The 18,628-nt window shown below is 46.2% G+C and overlaps 1 protein-coding gene across 7 annotated transcripts in view; it reads left to right on the top strand.

Moving 5' to 3' along the window:
- Positions 1-18,628, top strand: part of MTUS2 (microtubule associated scaffold protein 2) — a 322,218-nt gene that overhangs the window by 295,520 nt on the left and 8,070 nt on the right. For 6 of the 7 annotated variants that reach the window (XM_074568409.1, XM_074568387.1, XM_074568420.1 and 3 more), the window contains 5 exons: positions 4,857-5,071; positions 12,487-12,592; positions 14,417-14,490; positions 16,051-16,149; positions 17,571-17,690. In XM_074568409.1, coding sequence (XP_074424510.1) covers positions 4,857-5,071; positions 12,487-12,592; positions 14,417-14,490; positions 16,051-16,149; positions 17,571-17,690 — 614 coding nt within the window. The remainder of the gene's footprint in view (positions 1-4,856; positions 5,072-12,486; positions 12,593-14,416; positions 14,491-16,050; positions 16,150-17,570; positions 17,691-18,628) is intronic. The other variant, XR_012584761.1, reaches the window with a different exon arrangement.

Raw genomic sequence — 18,628 nt, 5'->3', positions numbered from 1 at the left:
TCATCAGTAGTACAAATCCTGGTATGTGTCCATACATATGGAAGATGAATGTGTATGTTTTTTAGTGTAAGTCAAAAATTGCTGGACAGTCTGTTTTCCTTTGGAAGAAAATTATAAAATTAAGTTTTGTGAAACTGCCAGTGTTTTAAATCCATGGGCAAGGTGAAACGGCAAATGGCAGGTGCATGAGAGTGGCTCTCGTCAGTGCAGTTCTTTGCTGTCTCGAAAGCAGTGCAAGCTGTGGCTGAGGGTGCTGCTGGATCCATGAAGCCTGGCTGCATTATAGGAAGGTTATTTTGGTCTTGCTATCAGATGAATCCATATGTTGAACAATATTGTACACATTGTGCCAAGCTTTATGCAAATAAAGAATGAAACCGTCATTTATTTGACAACAGCAATTATAGGTGATTGTATGAAGAAGTTTAGGGAAAATCTACAGAGCAGGTTATTTTGACTACAACCAGGTTGTAGTTCTGACTTGTCTCGGTCACTTTGATAAGTAGTCTCTCATTAATTTAAAAATAACCAGTCTGGTTAAACCGCATGGGTGGTGGTCAGAAATTCCTGATTTCTCATGTGTAAACTCACCGTGTCAGACTCACTGCTGCAAATGCCTGGATGAGTCAGTACAACAAGGCTGGACTAGCCAGGGTTGATACAGGCAGTGTGTTCAGCATTGAGTTGTTTAGGCAATAGCTCTAATTCAGAATTGTGATTTAGGGACTGAATGTGCTTGGTTTTGAAAGCACACAGTCTTTGTTAGCTTCAACAGAAACTGCAGGATTCTGCTATAAAAAGCAATGAAACTGGGAGATGCAATCCACTGTTCAGAAAAATGAAATGTATTTTTAAGGAAATCTCTTTTGGTAAATAAAACCACTGCTGAAGCAATAGCAGTGATGGAGCATGTGTAAACAGCCTAGGGAGACCTGCACCCTTGTGAAGCCAGGCAAAATATTTAGGTTCGGATAACGCCATCCACCTTTACCCCCAGCACTCCTGTGAAGTATCGCACTCCCTCTGAAACCAGCGTGCAGTGAAATAGGATAACGCTTCTCCCTTCCCAGCCCTGAGGAGGAATGTGGCCTCTATAAACGCTGAGGGACTTGTTATTTTATGCAATAAGATTTGCTCATGTATTTTGCTAGAAATACCAAGGCTAGAAAAACATGACAAGCAATCGTTCTGCACTCAAGACACCCATCTTTATGAATTATAAATATAAGCACTTCTCAGCTGCAACAGAGACTCCTGGAATAAAGAGGTTTTGAACACCATCTGTTTCCTTTCAAACTAATGGAAATTAAATGTCAGAATTACCTGCTCCTTTGCTGTCAGGCAAATGACACGTGAAGTGAGTTGAGAGGAGGTAAAGAGATTCATAAAAACCTAGATGAATGGAAGACGATCAGATGTCAAGTTTAAAATTTGTATTATCTGTCTTCACAAGAGTTTGAAAGCCAAAGCTTGTGTTCCACCTCCTTGTGGATGTGCCTCCCAGTTAGAGGACCCTTAACCTGAGTGAAGTGGCTGTGATTTGTCTGTGGCCAAGGGTCAGGAGGAAGAGCAGAGTCTGCATGGCGAAGAGCCCATTTCTCATGTCAGAAGCAGACAGTCCCTTGTTTGAGGGCGCATGACGCCAGCCCCCTCGGTTCCCATGGGAGTTACCCCCCTGAATGCAAAGTGCCAGGGCTGGGGAGGCTGGGCTGCCGCTCAGGCTGGGTTTGTGGGGGAGGATCAGTCCATTAGTGACATCTCCCTTTCCCTCACCTTCCCAGCCCAGCCCAAAATGGGTTTTGCTCGTCTGTTGTGTGCTGTAAAAGCCACCATGTGCTTTGGAGTAAAGAAGCAACAGCATCCGCTCTCGTTTAACCCAGCACGCTGTCATCCCGGGAAATGCCATGTTATGTCAGAGTCATTTCCAGCCTGTAAGCAGCAATTGAAATACCTACAGAGAAGGGAGAAGAAAACCAGGGTGTAACTCTGGTTAGCAGTTGTGCTCTGTTTGTCTTGTTCCACATCAATAATACTTTTATATAACTTTTCTTAGTGATTTTTTGTTTCCCCCTACAAGAGGAGCTCACTTTTACGGTACCCATATCCAGGCGCCTGAAAGCAAAATTCAGGTATGTGATGTTGGGGCCTTGCTGGAGCCGATTCAGCTTGGTTTGCCAGAACCACCTTCTGAAGCCTCTGCTGGTTAAAGGCTGGCTCCAGCAAGGCAGGCTCTCCCACTCCGGTTCCTGCTCCCCAGCTGGGTAAGGGAGCCGCAGACCTTGTGTTAGGCTGCACGGGTGTCACCTTCTGCTACTCCTGTCCCAGTCGAGCCAGGCCCAAAGGTCCGTCTCCTGCCTAAGAAGAGATTGAGTCTTTCTTCACCACTTCAGTCCTTGGCCTCGTTTGTCTCGGTCTGGGAGACTGTGATAGGGATCACCCCTTCTTGTTATCAGTATAGGGAAAATTTCCTGGGCAATGGCCTCATTTTCTGCTTCCAATAGCATTTTTGGGTGTGCGGGGAATGTGCCATGCAGACACTCTTTCCCTGCTTTCCTCTTCCCTCCATTTTGCACCTGCATCCGGGTTTGATTTGCAAGGTGTGAACAGTTTTGTGTTTCAGGTTGCAGAAAGTGTTTCAGATGGACTTGCTTTTGGTTAGAGCATGTCATTTCATTGCCCAGCCCTCCCTGTGTGCTGGGTAATCTCATTAGAGTGGCTAGAGAGAGAGAGTGTTCATTACGGCTCCAATTTAAAGCTTGAGTAAATTTGAATTCTACTGAACGCAGAGCTGTGAGCGTTATCCTTTGTCCTCCAGCTCCGGGATCGCTTTGCATGCCAAAGAAAATCAAGAAGCAAAAAGCAAGAGAGAGAGTTTAGAGGGATAAACCAAACTGCCAGGAGACAAGACCTTTCAGCTAATGGCCATATAAATTGTGCGGTTCCATTTTGGGTATGAGGCAGGTAGGAAAGCTTTCTGTGTGCCGCTGCTGCTGTGCTAAGCTCGCTGGTTCAGGCTCACTTTCTCTCTTTCTCTAAGCAGCGGAGAGCTTGAAAGGGACACAGAGTCCCTCTTAGTGCTCCAGAAAACATCAGGATCAGAACAGGACCCCAGTAATGATATTTGTTTGGATGTACTGAGCAAGTCCGGATATTGGTGTCCGCTGAGTGTGGAAGCAGAGATCTAAACAGGGCGAAAAATAGCTCTGTGGAAGGGGATGGCTAGCTTGAGTGCACAAATTACTGTGCACGGATGCACCTAACATGAGCTGTGGTCACAGCCATAGGTAACTTTGACAAATTGTTGCTATCCTGAAAACAAATGAGCATAGTCTGATACCATAGTAGAAAGAGACAGGAAAACATCGGGGGCTTTGCCAGATACTGAGCAAATATATGGTCGTAGGATAAACACGTTTTTGAAACATTGAGAAGTTGTCTACCCAAGGAGACAGCTGCTTCCAGCTCACTGATTTACAATGCCATACCGGTCTGCGCATGGCACGTGCATTTTGAAAGGCAAAGGATGGATGAGTGGCTAATACAGATGTTACATCCAAAACGTGATCATTTTTCTAAACCCGCTATGGGTCTAAATCAGAACAAAGGTCTAGCAGTGCCATTAAAATCACATCTCTTCTTCTCTAGTGCTGTTCTAAACGTCATGGTCATGATGATTTTAGTTATTTCTTACCTGTTAGATCTTTCCAAGTGAGCAAACTTGCTGTCTAAATGTAGTCTGGCTGACCTTGTCCAATTTACAACAGGTCTTCAATCTGGATTGATTGCAACCCTTCTTTAGCAAAGCAAAAGGCCAAGACACAGTGTTCGTGACACTGCTGTCCTGGGACCTGGGGAACAATATAGGTCAGGAACCAAATGGGGAAATAAACTGGATATCCTTGAATAGAACTGTTGGAGTTGCACCTCCTGAAACTAGTTGTAGACATGGTTGTGTATTTGGAGATATGGTCACTGGGTTAGTTCACAAGAGTAAAAATTTCACAACTTCTGATTGCCTTCAGTACCAGCCTTTCGTTTGCACTCTTTGACTCCGTGAAGCACACAAGATAGTGGTTTCAATATATAAAAATATTTTAAGCAAGCATGCATTCATGGATTCAAGAGGTCCTTGATGGAGTTGGTGAAAAAAACAGGTTTATGGTGTGAGCAGCTTCTAACAGACGGAAAACGGGATGCATGAGATGTATCTCCTTCTCCCAGTCAAGTGGCCAATCGTACCCCCTGCATACCATATGCATAGGATGCACCTTGAGAGCCCAAGCATCCTCTGCCTTCCTGGCACATCATTGGAAGTGGCGACTTAGCCAAGACTGTGGCTTGAGAGAAGGAAATAAGGAAAATCTCATATCCCAGTTGAAAGGCTTTGTGTCAAGCGACTGTCTCACATGCTGTTTCTTATATCCAAGGCAAAGTAAAAGCCCCAAAGCCTCAATTTGTGGATCCAAGACTATGCTGGCCAGGAGCGGACATCCAGTCACCCTGCAGGTCCATGGAGTTCCCTGCTTTTATTTATTATTATTATTATTATTATTATTATTATTATTATTATTATTATTATTATTATTATTATTATTATTATACTTAATCAGATCCCAGTTTTGCATTGGCCTTTGCATAGTCTGGCAGTGCCTCTATTTAGACAAGTGCCTGTGTGTATGTGTGTGTGAGAGATGGGGACAGAGAGAGAAGGGACAGCGAGAGCTTGTTGATGGCTGAGATTCATGGGAGCCCCAGGGTCGGCGAGAACGACTGCGCTCAGTGCTGCACAAACAGATCAACGCCACTGTTTGCTCCCGAGGAGCTCAGAGCCTGACGGTACGGTCTTGTCTCCACAGCCCTCAACACAGAGAGATGGAAGAAACTACAGAGCGAGAAGGAGGAGCTGGAGAGGCACTTTGAGGAGGAGTGGAAGCGGCTTCGCAGGCAGCAGCAGGAGGAGCTGCAGGCGCTGGAGCAGCAGCTGCAGAAGGAGTACGACACCAAGAGGGAGAGCCTGCAGGAGCAGCACAGCCTCCAGCTGGAGCAAGTCAAATTGCAGCATCAGGATCAGGTCAGTCTCTGCCTGTTCCCTGTGAAGAGTAGACCATGCCAATACTGAGTGGGTGTAGGTAATGAAATATATTGAACACTCCATCATAGAATCATAGAGTCTTCGTGGCTGGAAAGGACCTTTGAGATTATTGAGTCCAGTCATACACACACAAAAATGCCACTAGAGCATGCCCTGAAGTGCCACATCTAGATGTTTCTTAAACACCTCTAGGGATGGTGACTCAACCACCTCCCTGGGCAGGCTGTTCCAGTGCCTGACCACACCTTCAGTAAAGTAATTCTTCCCAATATCTAACCTAAACCTCCCCTGCCACAACTTCAGATCATTTCCTCTGGTCCTGTCATTATTCACCTGGGAGAAGAGGCAAACACCCACCTCTCTCCAACCTCCTTTCAGGTAGCTGTAGAGAGCAATGAGGTCTCCCCTCAGCCTCCTCTTCTCCAAGCTAAACATGCCCAGCTCCCTCAGCCTCTCCTCATGAAGGTGTTGGTAACGAACTGATGACTGGAATAATATATTCCTGATTATCTCTACTGCTTTTCCTCCCTATTATTCCTACAGGTATTTTTACATAGTAGCACATTACATTTCCATGTCTTGTCTTCACATGCTTCCAGATGTTTTACAACACAAATATTAAGACTAGCTCTGCTCCCCATGCATACTACTACCCAACCCACCTACTGTAGCCAATGTATATGAAACCAAGGGTTGAACAAGAATCTGCTCAACACAGGTAAGGCCAGCATAGTCCTGCCTGTTGTTATTTGCAATGCTAATTAAAGGGCGGTAGAGCAAAGTGATAGGGCCCATGCAACACGTAGCCGAAACACCGGTGATACGCTTTGTGTTCCCTGATTTCTGCTCCACCGTTCAGTCTAATCTCTTAGATTGTACATTCCAAGTGTTTCTCCCTGCTTTGCTTTCTGCATGTAGGTAGGAATACTCCTCTCTGCAGGTAGGAATACTCTCACATGCAGCTACTTTAGTCTTATTTTTAATGGCTGGAGTGAACAAACACTAACTCACCTATGGGCACCTCTCACATGGTGGCAGAACATCCTGCTCTGGGTTGTGGCAATAATGCCTTTACCTTGCCTTTTCTCATTTGGAACTCAGTGAGCATCGGATACAGATCTGATTTTTCCAGCTGCAACCCTTACCATTGCCCACAGTTCATGAGGGCTTTTCTCACACGAGTATCTGCTGCACTCAGGTGCACTCTGCAGTCTGTGCCCTCGGACTTTGACATGCCACAGCCCTGGCTGCCATGGGCATGCCACCCAGGTGTCTGATGCAGTGCAAGGGCCAGAGATCTGCGAAACGTGAGCCTAGCCAACAGACCCCCTGTTTTCCAGCATCGTTCTCTCCATCCTGGGGATTTTGCCAATGCCCAGGGCAGCTGGAGTTGGTAGAGGGTGACTTTTTCCCTCTCTCAGGCAACGTAAATTGGCAGCAACAACCTTTGGCAACGAAAGGTCGAGGAGAAGGTTTTATGTCTGCATGCTCTGTAACTCAGGGTATCTCTAGTGCGCATTTTGGGGCTGCTGCCTGAAGCAGGAGCCTGTGGCCAAGCAGGAGCCTGTGGCCAAGGCTCCAGAGCTGCTGCTCCCCCCTGCTCAAGCCCAGGGCAGAGCACAGACGTGCCCCACGTGGTTCCCAAGGACGATGACAGCGCTAGCTGTGGGCTTCAGAAGCAAACCACCCCCATCAGCAGAACCCTGTGCCTGAGCTAATTGTGACCATTTAAGAGGTAAAGGCTGGTGCGGCACTGTGTGGCCGTAGCTGAAGCACCTCCAGGAGCCAGGGAGGGGGGCTGGCCTGCGGGGAGCTCATGGGAGAGGAGAGCACCGACACAGCGCAGCAGAGGCGGCAGCCCACTGTCTTTAAGGTCAACTGTTTGTAAAACGGGAAACGACACCATTTGCTGCCTGTGCTTGATGCATTGTAAAACACTCCTGGGATGGGAATGCAAATACAAACTGAGACGGTGACAGTTTTATGTCACTCATGCCACAGCTGCCCGGTGTTAGATTTATTGTGTAACAGCAACGGTACGCCGGGGCCGGGCACGAGCGTGGTCCTCACTGGCACGTGGGTCAGACAGCCAGGTCAGACACACGGCATCCCAGCCTGTGCCCCAGAGTTCCTGCTGCCCTGGGGACAGCCATGCAATTTGGTTTGATTCTTCAGTGGGGGGTTTGCTGAAGAACTCTTGCTGGATTTGACCTATTTCAGTTGCTGTGCCTGCTAGTTGTTACTGATTTGCAGGCTTATAACATGCAACACAAAGGCTTTATCTGACTGGGTTGTTTTGTCCTGGACAAACTACCTTTTTCTGTTAGTGCATTGATTTTCAAAGATGCATTAGAAGGTGCTGTCAAATAGGTTTTTGTGTTCTAAACCAGATTTTTCAAAATCTTTCTCTGTAAATTCTTAGAAATGAAGATTTGGTTCTGATTTCAGTTTATGCAAGATGGTTTTCTTGCAATGCCCCTCAAATTTTCTGCTTTGCTTTCTGATATGAAGGATGGGTGGTATTCCCAAAAGCCTTGGCTTCTTTTTCCTTTCACTGTGTCAGTGTGCCAGTTTGCCTAGTAGAAGATATTAGCTCTAGCTGCAAGCCTTGCCTCTCCTGGATCACCAGGCATAAGCATTTATGAAGGAATTTGTTCTGCGAGTTAATTTTTTGCTGAGATAGTTTCTCTCTGCTGCTCTTTGAAGTGTTTCTGCAAACTTCCAAGACCACAAGAACAGATGGTGGGTTTTTTTCCCTCAAGTTGATCAGTGCAAGAAAGGGTGATATAGGTCACCGTAGGACTTGACTAGAAGTATACTTATTTTTCTCGTGTTCTTATCTATTGTCATTCTATTAATCACCACACAGAAACAATGGAAACACATCTTTCCTTCTGTAGGGCAAATAGTTCTGTCTCCTCCAGCCCTTTGGTTTGCTCCAGGGCTCTTTGTTCCTTGAATTACTGAAGTTAAGACAAACATTTTTCTCTACTGCTTTGAAAGTGCTGCTGTGACCCTAGTATCTCAGAGTTTAAGCCCATCTTTTCAATCCATGGTTCCGTTAGCATCTCATGATGAGTTTTAGCAGGTTTTCCCTTTCAATTCCTACTCTGCCGTACGCCCATCCTGTGTCAAGTGCTCTTGGATCGGAGGAGGCTGACAGGCTGGGTTGGAAAGCTGCTCACCAGGAATGTTTCTTGGCCAAGGAGAAGGAGAACTTTTTTAGCCTAGGAACCAAGGTGCATGAGGAATAAGGATCCCTAACGGCTGCTGACCCAAAGGGTTTGTAATCCTCTGGTTCTTCCTTCCCCTTCTCAGAGGAGGAGGAGAAGTTCCTGGCTCAGACCATGCCAAAACAAGCAAGCCTACTCAAGGGACTGGACTCATTCAGCTCCAACGCTGCTGAGCTGGGACTGGTCCCAACCAGCATTAGACCAGAGGCACCTAACCCACGAGCTGAAGAGCTCTTACGCTGGGCATGGGAAAAGCCTTGTCCTTGAGCTGTCCGTCTGTGCAGGCTAATTTGGAGCTTGTGTTCATGGCGTCAATAACAACGGCAAAATTTGCAAAGTTAGTCATCCCACTTCATGGTTTCCAGTCACAACTTAGTCTTCCGCACTGTATTGCTGTAGTCACCTTTTACTTTTGCACAAGATCTGAAAGGTCCCTTCCAACCTAGGCGATTCTATGATTCTAAGGTAGCTGTTGTTTCTTTGGATACACAGTTGTCAGGTTTTGAAGGCTCATCTGTCTCTGAGGAGGTGAAGGCAGCTCTTTCAGCATAGCTGAGCGTGAGAGCCAAACTCCTCACAAACAAGTCATGTGTGACAATGCATCCCAGTAGTCCTCATATCTCCTTGCAAAGTAAAGGCTGCGATCCTGGCTTGCCAGCGTTTCTTGCTTGAGCTGCTCAGCTCAAGCTGTTTTGTCCACCAACTTATTGAACTTGTCCCACTAGAGCCTCCACTTGATTTTGCTTTATTAAGCCTTAAAAATCCCACCTGAACTTCTCTTTGTAGCCAGAAATAGCCATGACACAGGTTGAGTTGATCAAGCCGATAGAGAAAGTTAGTGGCAAAGCTGGAATTAATATCCAAGAGATCTGATTCCCAGTGTTAAGTAGACTATCTGCCATGAAAAACTGCAGACAGGAGGTCACGCTGGAAGATTAAAGAGAGTCATGTGGGATGTGGATATGAAACATACAGAAGACAGAAAAATCCCTGGAGACCATTTGGAACATATTAATTGGCTTTGTAGATAAATAACCTGCCAAGGATGGTGGCAACGAAAGGAGACCCCTTCACCTTGTGAAGGCGTTGGAGTTGAGCGTAATCATTCCTATGGGGAGCTGCTCAGCTGAGAAGCAATTAGAGTATGAATAAAGACTTAAGCAAGGGAGAGGTAAAGAACATGGCGATGCTCATGAGGGTTCAGCGCACAGACACGGTATACAAGGACATGGTGCTCTGGGAAAAGTCAAGTGATATTCTCTATTCCGTTAGTAGCCCATTGAGTCATGGGTCCCCCCTTTCCCTGCTCTTTCATGCAATATATCAGCAGGCTGAGTCTCCATTGTTTTGCAAACACTGAATTCACCACTGAATTGTCTCCCATATTATTGTGAAAATGAGTTTGGATAACTTTAAATGCCTGTCTTTCATTCTAAGAGCATGCTTTCTCCAATACAGTTGGAAAATTTGCTTCTGTTGGATAATCTAACACATACATTTGACAGTTAGACACAGTGAAATAACACTTATTCCAGTCAAGACATGCTCAGCTGCAGTAACTTTCTACCATTATTTAACATAAGAGTGAGGAAAAAAGCTGTTTAAAGTCAAGTCACTTTGCAATGAACAGCTGTTTCATTATAAAAGTGAAATAGTTTGATCCTCTGAATTCCCAGATATCACAGAGAACGTGTTAAATGTAGAGAATAAGATCACTGTGATTACAAAACCCAGAAAAGCAAATCGATGCCTTGCATTCAGAAACTGCTCTGGACCACTGACTTAACCTTGATCACTGCTTTTCTCTGTATCTTCTTTAACGATGCATATCAAAACACCATTGTTAGGGATCTGGCTTTGCCTTTAGCCAAGTCTAGTCACAAGCAATGTACCGAAGGAGCCCCAAACCCATCGGGTGCACCCGAGCACAGGCTGCCCACTGCCCTCTTCCAGCTGCCTCCCCTGCTCCCCTTATGGCTGCGTGTGGTGGGGTGCAGTTTGCTGGGCAGCCTGCAGCAGCAGGACCTCTTTCTGGCCTCAATATGAGAGCGGGAGAAGGTTTTGTAGCCTCACTGTCACCTTGGTTACTTCCACACCCACATGAAAACTCATGTGTCTGCACAAAGGTTCTGTCATATCATTCATCAGTTTATTAGATGTGGACTCAAAACACACGATTCAAGAGGACACAGGAATTTGGGTATTGGCGACTTCGTAGATACTCTGTTTCATGTAAAAGTGTAGAATCATAGAATCATAGAATCATTTAGGTTGGAAAAGACCCTTGGGATCATCGAGTCTAACCATCAACCCCACTCTACAAAGTTCTCCCTTACACCATATCCCTTAACACCTCCTCTGCACTCGCCGCAGCACCTCGATATCTCTCTCATATTGAGGTGCCCAAAACTGGACACAATACTCAAGGTGTGGCCACACCAGTGCTGAGTACAGGGGGACAATCACCTCCCTCCTTCTGCTGGTCACACTATTTCTAATACAAGCCAGGATGGCATTGGCTTTCTTGGCCACCTGGGCACACTGCTGGCTCATGTTCAGCCGCTTATCAATTAGAACCCCCAGGTCCTTTTCTGCCAGGCAGCTCTCCAGCCACACTTCCCCAAGCCTGTAGCGATGCATGGGGTTGTAGTGGCCCAAGTGCAGGACCCGGCACTTGGCCTTGTTGAAGCACATTCCATTAGCATTGGCCCATCGATCCAATCTACCCAAGTCTCTCTGTAGAGCCTCCCTATCCTCATGTAGATCAACACTCCCACCTAGCTTCGTGTCATCTGCAAACTTGCTGATGATACACTCTATGTCCTTATCAAGGTCATCAATAAAGATGTTAAACAGAAATGGTCCCAACACTGAGCCCTGAGGGACACCACTTGTGACCGGCCGCCGGCTGGATTTAACCCCATTGACCACCACTCTTTGGGACTGCCCATCCAGCCAGTGCTTGATCCAGCAGATCGTATGCTCATCAAGGCCGTGAGCCGCCAGTTTTTCCATGAGAATTCTATGGGGGACAGTGTCAAATGCTTTTTGAAAGTCTAGGTAGACAATGTCCACAGCCTTTCCCTCATCCAATAATCGGGTCATCTTGTCATAGAAGGAGATCCGGTTCGTCAGGCAGGACCTGCCTTTCATAAACCCATGCTGACTAGGCCTGATCCCCTGCTTGTCCATTATATGGCTTGTAATGGCACTCAAGATGATCTGCTCCATGACCTTCCCTGCTACCCAGGTCAGACTGACAAGCCTATAGTTTCCCGGATCCTCCTTTCTGCCTTTTTTGCAGATGGGCGCTACATTTGCTACCCTCCAGTCCGTTGGGACCTCCCCAGTTAGCCATGACTTCAGGTAGATAATGGAAAGTGGCTTGGCGAGCATGTCTGCCAACTCTTTCAGCACTCTTGGATGTAACCCATCCGGTCCCATAGACTTGTGCGCATCCAAGCGGTGTAGCAGGTCACTGATCACTTCCTCTTTAATTGTGATGACCTCGTCCAGCTTCCCCTCCCTGTCTCCTAGCTCATGAGGCTGGGTGCCCACGGAATAGCTAAAGACTGAGGCAAAGTAGGCATTGAGCACCTCAGTTGATAGAGTGCAATTCATTTTGCATACCTACTAGTAATAATTTCAATGTTTCTCTAGAAATAAGTATTTTACAGATATGAATAATTCATAGGCACTTTCCATGGAAGTTAATTCAAGACCTTACAATAAAAGTCATTGCAGCAAAGTGCCTTGAAGACAAAAACCAGGGTGGCTCAGAACTGTGTATGTTTATCTGACCATCAGAGGGAGTCGGGTCATTAATATAATTTAGATTAACGGAACGTTGAGATTTATGAACATTTCATGAATGGCTGTTTTTGCTTAAGGGCTTTTTGGCCTTTTGCTTTGTTATGTACCTCTTTTATCACCGTTAAGTTAAAAGAGCAAAAATGCTACCACCAGTGACTACACGCTACCACTCAAGGCGTCAACATGCCTGTTTCGTAATGAATAAACCTGCTCAGGTGCTGGAAGTGTCATGCTCAGTAGATCCCTTTACTGTTTTCAGCTCACTGGAGCTCTTTCGCAGTGGCTTGTCAGTGTGCCACAGCATGCCTAATCGTGTCTCCATGTCTCCATCCATTGTCGTTGGAACAGGTGGAAGATATCACAGCTTCACACGAGGCTGCACTGTTACAGCTGGAAAATAACCACGTAGTTGCCATTACAGTACTGCAGGATGAGAATGACTGGAAGATTCGAGGTAAGCCAGCGACAACCCAATGGCTACAGAGCTCTTCCAGAGCGGAAATTAGCGCTGTAGTGAGATTGTGTAAACCTGGATTTTCTTCCTCCAGAGTAGATGATAGAGAAAGTTCGTGTTGATCTAGTGCTTTCACATGGGGTGGACCACCAGGTTCGTGCTAGTGGTGAGGGAGAGCTGTATGCAGTGTGTACAGCATCTAACTTGGACCTGAGACTATCGGAGGGGTCTCTGGGACAACAATAAGGCTTTCTCCATGGGCTGCTGAACACAGAGTCCAAGTTCCACCTCACTTCACACCCAGACTTTTCTCAAGAGCCTCAGGAGGTGTTCAGGAGGCTAGAGCTCATTGAAGATCTCCAAATTTAGGTGCTTAAATGCCTACACTGCTTCTAAAAACAAGACTCATCATTTTCAGTAGCACAAGTCTGGCCATGCTGAGCTGACCAAAGCCACATGCTGGTGCAAATCTGCACCTCAGCACCGTTACCTTAATTTTATGTTATGGTTTTTCCACAGGATTTGATGCTGCAGAGAGAGCTGCTTCCTCCCTACCAGCTCAGTATCTAAATAAATGTCTTTGTCCATGCTTTAGCTGACATTTAGCAGATATCTGTACAATCGCCCTCTTTTTTTTTTTCTTTTAAATATAAGCATGGTCTAATATTTAAATAGCTCTGGTAGGTTTTCCCACAGCTTTCCCCAGACCAAGCCACATTGCTTAGCTCTGCACTGTGTCAATTAGAGACACAGTCGACAGCACAACTTGAGCTGAGAACAGCCTATTCCCCTTTCCCGTAGGCAGAGATGGTATCATCTAGCGTACGATTTTTAAATTAACATATACAATTTCGAAAATAACAAAAGAAGAGCTGTTCCTTGCTTGAGGATGTTCATATCTGTCCATTTTCGTTAGTATTTTCTGACGATAAATCTTGGCAGTGGTTTATCAGGGCTCTGGTGGCCAAAGTTTGTACTCCCTGCTCCTGGTGTGGGTACGAAATGCCCTCCTGTGCATGGAAAAGGCATTGCAGCAGCTGCCGTCTGGTGCCATGTACAGGGCACTAGAGCAATAGTATTATTATTGCTGTTATTGTGGCTAGCGAGCAATAGTTCGAGGGAAAAACCCCATAGATCTGGGGGTAAAGACACAAAAAATAAAGTGTCCGAGTACCAAAAAGGTAGGTTCTACTGCTGTACTGAATGACAATTTGATGCCATTGGTTTAGAGATTAAACTTTATACTGCTTTGGTTATTATTAAGTCCAGTGTGAGTTGTTCTAGTAAGGAAACCTTAAGTCATGTAATATAAATAGAGGAGTTTTTTCTCTTCGGGGTCTGTCAGTCTCACTGATGCAATAAACCTCACGGGTCATTCGCCACAGCTCCTGGAGAAGTACTATCACATGTATTTTTGCATCCCAGTTACTGGCCCCTCTATCTCCCCAAAGAAATTCCAACCCAAGCTTTTAAATATATTCAGTGTAAAACTCTTTGATTTGGGGACATTCACTCTGAACGGGTATGTCAGACTGACCCTTTTCAGATCAGAGCCCCTGAGAGCCGGGAATTCTGAGCAGTTCTGAAAAGTCAGAATCTGTTCGTGTAGAAATAGAGGTACCCGCAGCCACTGAAAGAGCAGGAAATCCTGATCCTCAAAACAATTCACCTAAGGTCACAGAGTATATTACGACCAGTTTCCTACTCAACCTCCATGCCCTAAAACTCCATCCCGAATTGCGCTTGGCTCCTGATGTCTGTGCTCTTGGACCCTGGCTTGCTGGATTTCACTTAGCAGTGTCGTGTCTGTGTGTCTTCCCCCAGAACTGAATACTGCTCACAAGCTGGAAAAGGCACAATTAGAAGAGAATTTTGAAAAGCTGCGGCTGTCACTCCAGGTTAGCAGTTTTGTTATTCCCCACCCCTGGAATGATGTTGTGGAGCAGCTGACGGGGCAGCCCCAGCCCCATTGCCAGCTGCTTCTTACCAGCTCTAGTACCTCTTGTCCTCTGCCCGGCCAAACTGGGATCTGGCAGCAAAGGTGCCCCCTCAGGTTTTTTCCTCCCCTGCCTTGGCTGGTTCAGCAAAATACTATCTGAAAGAGGAGCGAGGGAAAACCTAAAGGGAGGAAAAGGCAGCTGGATAAAGCAACGAAATGTCCTTTTGACCCTGCTGGCGGCTGGCCCAGCATGAGGAGCAAAGATGAGCTCTTCCCTGCATGGTGGGGAGAGCTCCAGCACCTGCCGTGCCTGTGAGCATCACCTTCTCTACGTGCTACCCTCGGGCAGACACCCCCGGGGCTCAGAAACGCTCGCCTCTCCCTGCCTGGCCCTGTGCCTGTGCTTTCAACTCTTCCCCACTGCCTGAAGACAGAGGAGCCAGTCCCACGTGTAGACACATCTCCATTCCCACCGGAAGGCAATGCGGTCCCTGGTGAGGGATGCCCCGGGGCTGGCCCTGCTGTGCAGCCAGGCTGTGGCTGGCCAGGATCAGCCCTGCCCATCATATCTCCCACATCCCACTATTTAACACCAAGCTCAAGATCATCTTGGCTTTTTCAGTCCTTCTAACAACTCCATGCTGTTCTCACTCTCTAGATGAAGAAATCCCAAGGAGTGGAGGGCAGAAACATGCCCCTGTGATTCATGCTAAGTTTGGAAATCTTGTGTGAACAAATGAAAATGCCACAGCAAATAATGCAAGCTCTGTTTGATTTCCTAGGCAGAGATGAATTGCACATTTTAAAACCCCTGACGAGCACATATCGTTGCACCCAGCAACTGCCACTGCCTTCCTCAGGCGGCTGTGACAGTTTGAGGCGTGTCAGCAGTTTTGCAGTGAGCACTGACGTACTGTTATGGCCAAGAAATTACATGTATGAAAGATAAGAATACCAATTTCACGGCAACTGTGGCTTTTACAGATGTTGTATATAGAGAGGTAACAAAAATATGATTGCTTAAAATAACATGTTGTTCCTGTGTATAGCTCTGAGATGAAATGACGATCTTTTAAAGCCCACACCACTAATTCATCGTTGCGTGTTACCATGTTAGAAGCCCAGAAAGGTGAAGGAAGCAGGGACGGGGTATCTACCGCCTCATTCAGGCTCTAGGGACCGCACAAACGATCTCTTTCATGCCTGTGATAGTAAATGCCAGCTCACTTAAGGAAGGACATGCTCATTCTCATCCAGCCCAAGGTGATGGCGTGATTTAGCATCAAAGAAACTTCATGAACTAGTTCCAGTTAGCGTCAGCCAGCCTCAGGCGTTGCAGAGATTTTGGGATTTCCTGAGGCACGGGGTTATCACTGTATGTTCAAGTGGCCTTGCATAAAACATACCACCTTGCAGAAGTTTCTAAGCCTTGTTCGACTCCCCTGGTGGTTTCTCAGTGCAGATTGACTTGTATGAATGTAAGAGGGGTGATAACACGGTTGATGTGTCTCCCGTCCAGGACCAGGTAGACACCCTCACCTTCCAGAACCAATCTCTTAAGGCCAAAGCAGACCGATTTGAAGAGGCTCTGAAGAAAAACACCGAGGAACAGCTGAAGGTAGATGGCGACTATAACTGTACGGTCATCAAGATCCATGTTTCTAAGTATGACTCACATCATGCGATTAAGTGGATGGCAATGGGATCCTTACCCCAGGGACTGGGGGGCAGGTCCCAACCAAGACCCCAGTTAGCTTTGACGAGGAGTCAGAAATCTTAGTCTAGGTTCATAATTTTCTGATTTTACTTCTTTTTCTTTATTCTTTCACCCAGCATTTGTAGCTCTATTTCCAACACATTTCACATTTCATTAACTCCATCTAGTACATCCTTACTGTTGTCTATTCTTCTTTCCCTTCTTCCTCTCTTTACTTTTTGTCTTTTCACATTTAGGTTTCTTTTTTTTTTTGTTGAGTGCCTTCTGAACTAACTTCTTTGATATCCTCTGTATCCCCTCATTTTTTTCTGGGCTTGCAGGGGACAGCCCTGTCATATGAAATATTTACTCAACTGCTGTCTATGGGGGCCATGCTGCTTATTTACAGTGTGTAAGTAAACACACACTGCAATTATTTATCTGAAATGAAATAAATAACACTGAAGTGACCCTCCAAAAAGAGGTTTCTTTTAACTTGGGGCATTTCAGTGTGTTCACAGCACAACCCCATCGGCAGTTGTATCAACAGGACAGGGGGGACAGAACAAAAACAGTGGGGTGAGGAAAGGGCTCAGTGAGTTTTTAGGTGAGAGCACTCCTTAGGAAAGGAGCACAAATGTCTGGAACAGGTTTGGCCATGGGACACAGGTAGCATCTGTCCCTTTCCACCTCCACTGTACTGATTTATGTGAAAGGACAAATTCTGCTGTGTCACAGTGATGTTAATGCTGAGTACCACCAGGCAGTTCACTGGGAAAAATACAAACAGCTGAAGTCAGCAACAGTATTTCATCAGTGTAATTCAGAGCACATCTTTTGCCCATGAATCGAACCCTGGTGTCCCCTACATCTGAAGTTCTCAAGCAGAGGAGGAATTTTTTCCCACTGGATCTGATCTTTGTTAACGGGCACCGTGATGCAGTGATGCAGGCAAGGCAGAACACTGTAGTTTTCCCTTCCAGCCCCCTTTTCCAGTTTCCTCAGTTTCGGGTTTGTACTTTTCCTAAGCCAAAATACCTGCACAATCATAAAACACCTCATGCAATTCCCAAGCTATGAGTAGGCATGAGGTTGCTGAACAACCTGGCAGCCCATTCTTCTAGCCATGAGGCTGGTCAAAAGAAAGGTACCACTAGCTATCCAGCCAAAGGGATGGTCTCAAGGAGAATATCAGGGTTCAGATGGGCTGTGGAGGCCCAAGTCCAGGTGGTTTTCACATCACTGAGACTCTCAAACCACTGTCTGCATTGAGGAAACTTTATCTTATGGTGGAAGATGCATTTATGACTGATATGTATCCAAATCACTGGTATATTTCCTAGATTGTACGAGCTCCGTATCTGCACTTAGAAGAAGATCTGAAGAGCTTAAAACATGTTCTGGAAATGAAGAACCATCAGATTCACCAACAGGAGAAGATGATTATGGAGCTAGAAAAGCAAGTGAGTTGTCATTTTTCCTCCAGAGGAGACGTCACAGAGATGATAAAGTAAAAGTTTGGTTACAGCAGATGAACTTAAAAAGGGTGAGAAAACACATGGTGTTGGGGAAAGACACAAAGAGGTTCATAAATGGCTATGTATTGTGCTGTTCCACTGTCAGCCTGCGTAGCTGATTCTACTGTACCATGTGTCAGGTTTTCACTCAGAAATTGGGATCTTATCCCATCCCTTGATTTCTCCTACACATCCGTTGATCTATATTGCTTTTTCATGCAATACCGGCTCAGCCTGTTACGTTAGCCAGTGAGGCAAGTGGTGTAGGAAGAACGGAGGAAGGGGAACTTTGTGGAAGGCCAGGGCTTTATTTTGTACACCAGCCTGCACCATGTGCCCCACCAGGAGTCAGGTTCAGGGCTGGAAAGGACAAGTGGAGGAAGATTGAGATGTGTGTGTCTTGCTGCTGCTTGTGCAGGCATTTAGGGAGCTCCCAGCCGCGAGCATGAATTAGCAATATTCAGCAAGCAGTCCCTATGCTGGGAAAGGTCTCTCCAACCCTAAAGCGATGCTTTTCTGCAGCCTGTGCTGTTTTCTCATCCTTTGCTTGTCGGGGTCCCTAACGAAGAACTCCCCAGTTCACCATCAATTACATTTTTTTGTTGGAAAGGGGATTGATTTTGTAAGGCATATCCTACAGTGACAGTAAACGTGTGGCGTGGTGACAGGATGAGGCACCACCTCAGCTGGGGAGCCAGAACAGCTGGTTCAGCACAGCATTCAGCAAGATTTGTTTCCATTTACGGGGAAATTTGAGAACTCTGATGGTGATTTTGCTGAACAGATGCTTGAGTAAGTGGAAGTAGAGAGAAGTGCCTCTACAACTGAGGCTTGTTAACTGTGCTCCTTCCAACAGGCTGCTCCTGGAGCAAAGCCAGCATCTG

The sequence above is a fragment of the Larus michahellis genome, chromosome 1 (genome assembly GCF_964199755.1).
Source record: "Larus michahellis chromosome 1, bLarMic1.1, whole genome shotgun sequence".
In the NCBI taxonomy this organism is placed as follows: Eukaryota; Metazoa; Chordata; class Aves; order Charadriiformes; family Laridae; genus Larus; species Larus michahellis.
Note: the sequence above shows the minus strand (reverse complement) of the source record. Positions and strands in the feature narration are given on the sequence as shown.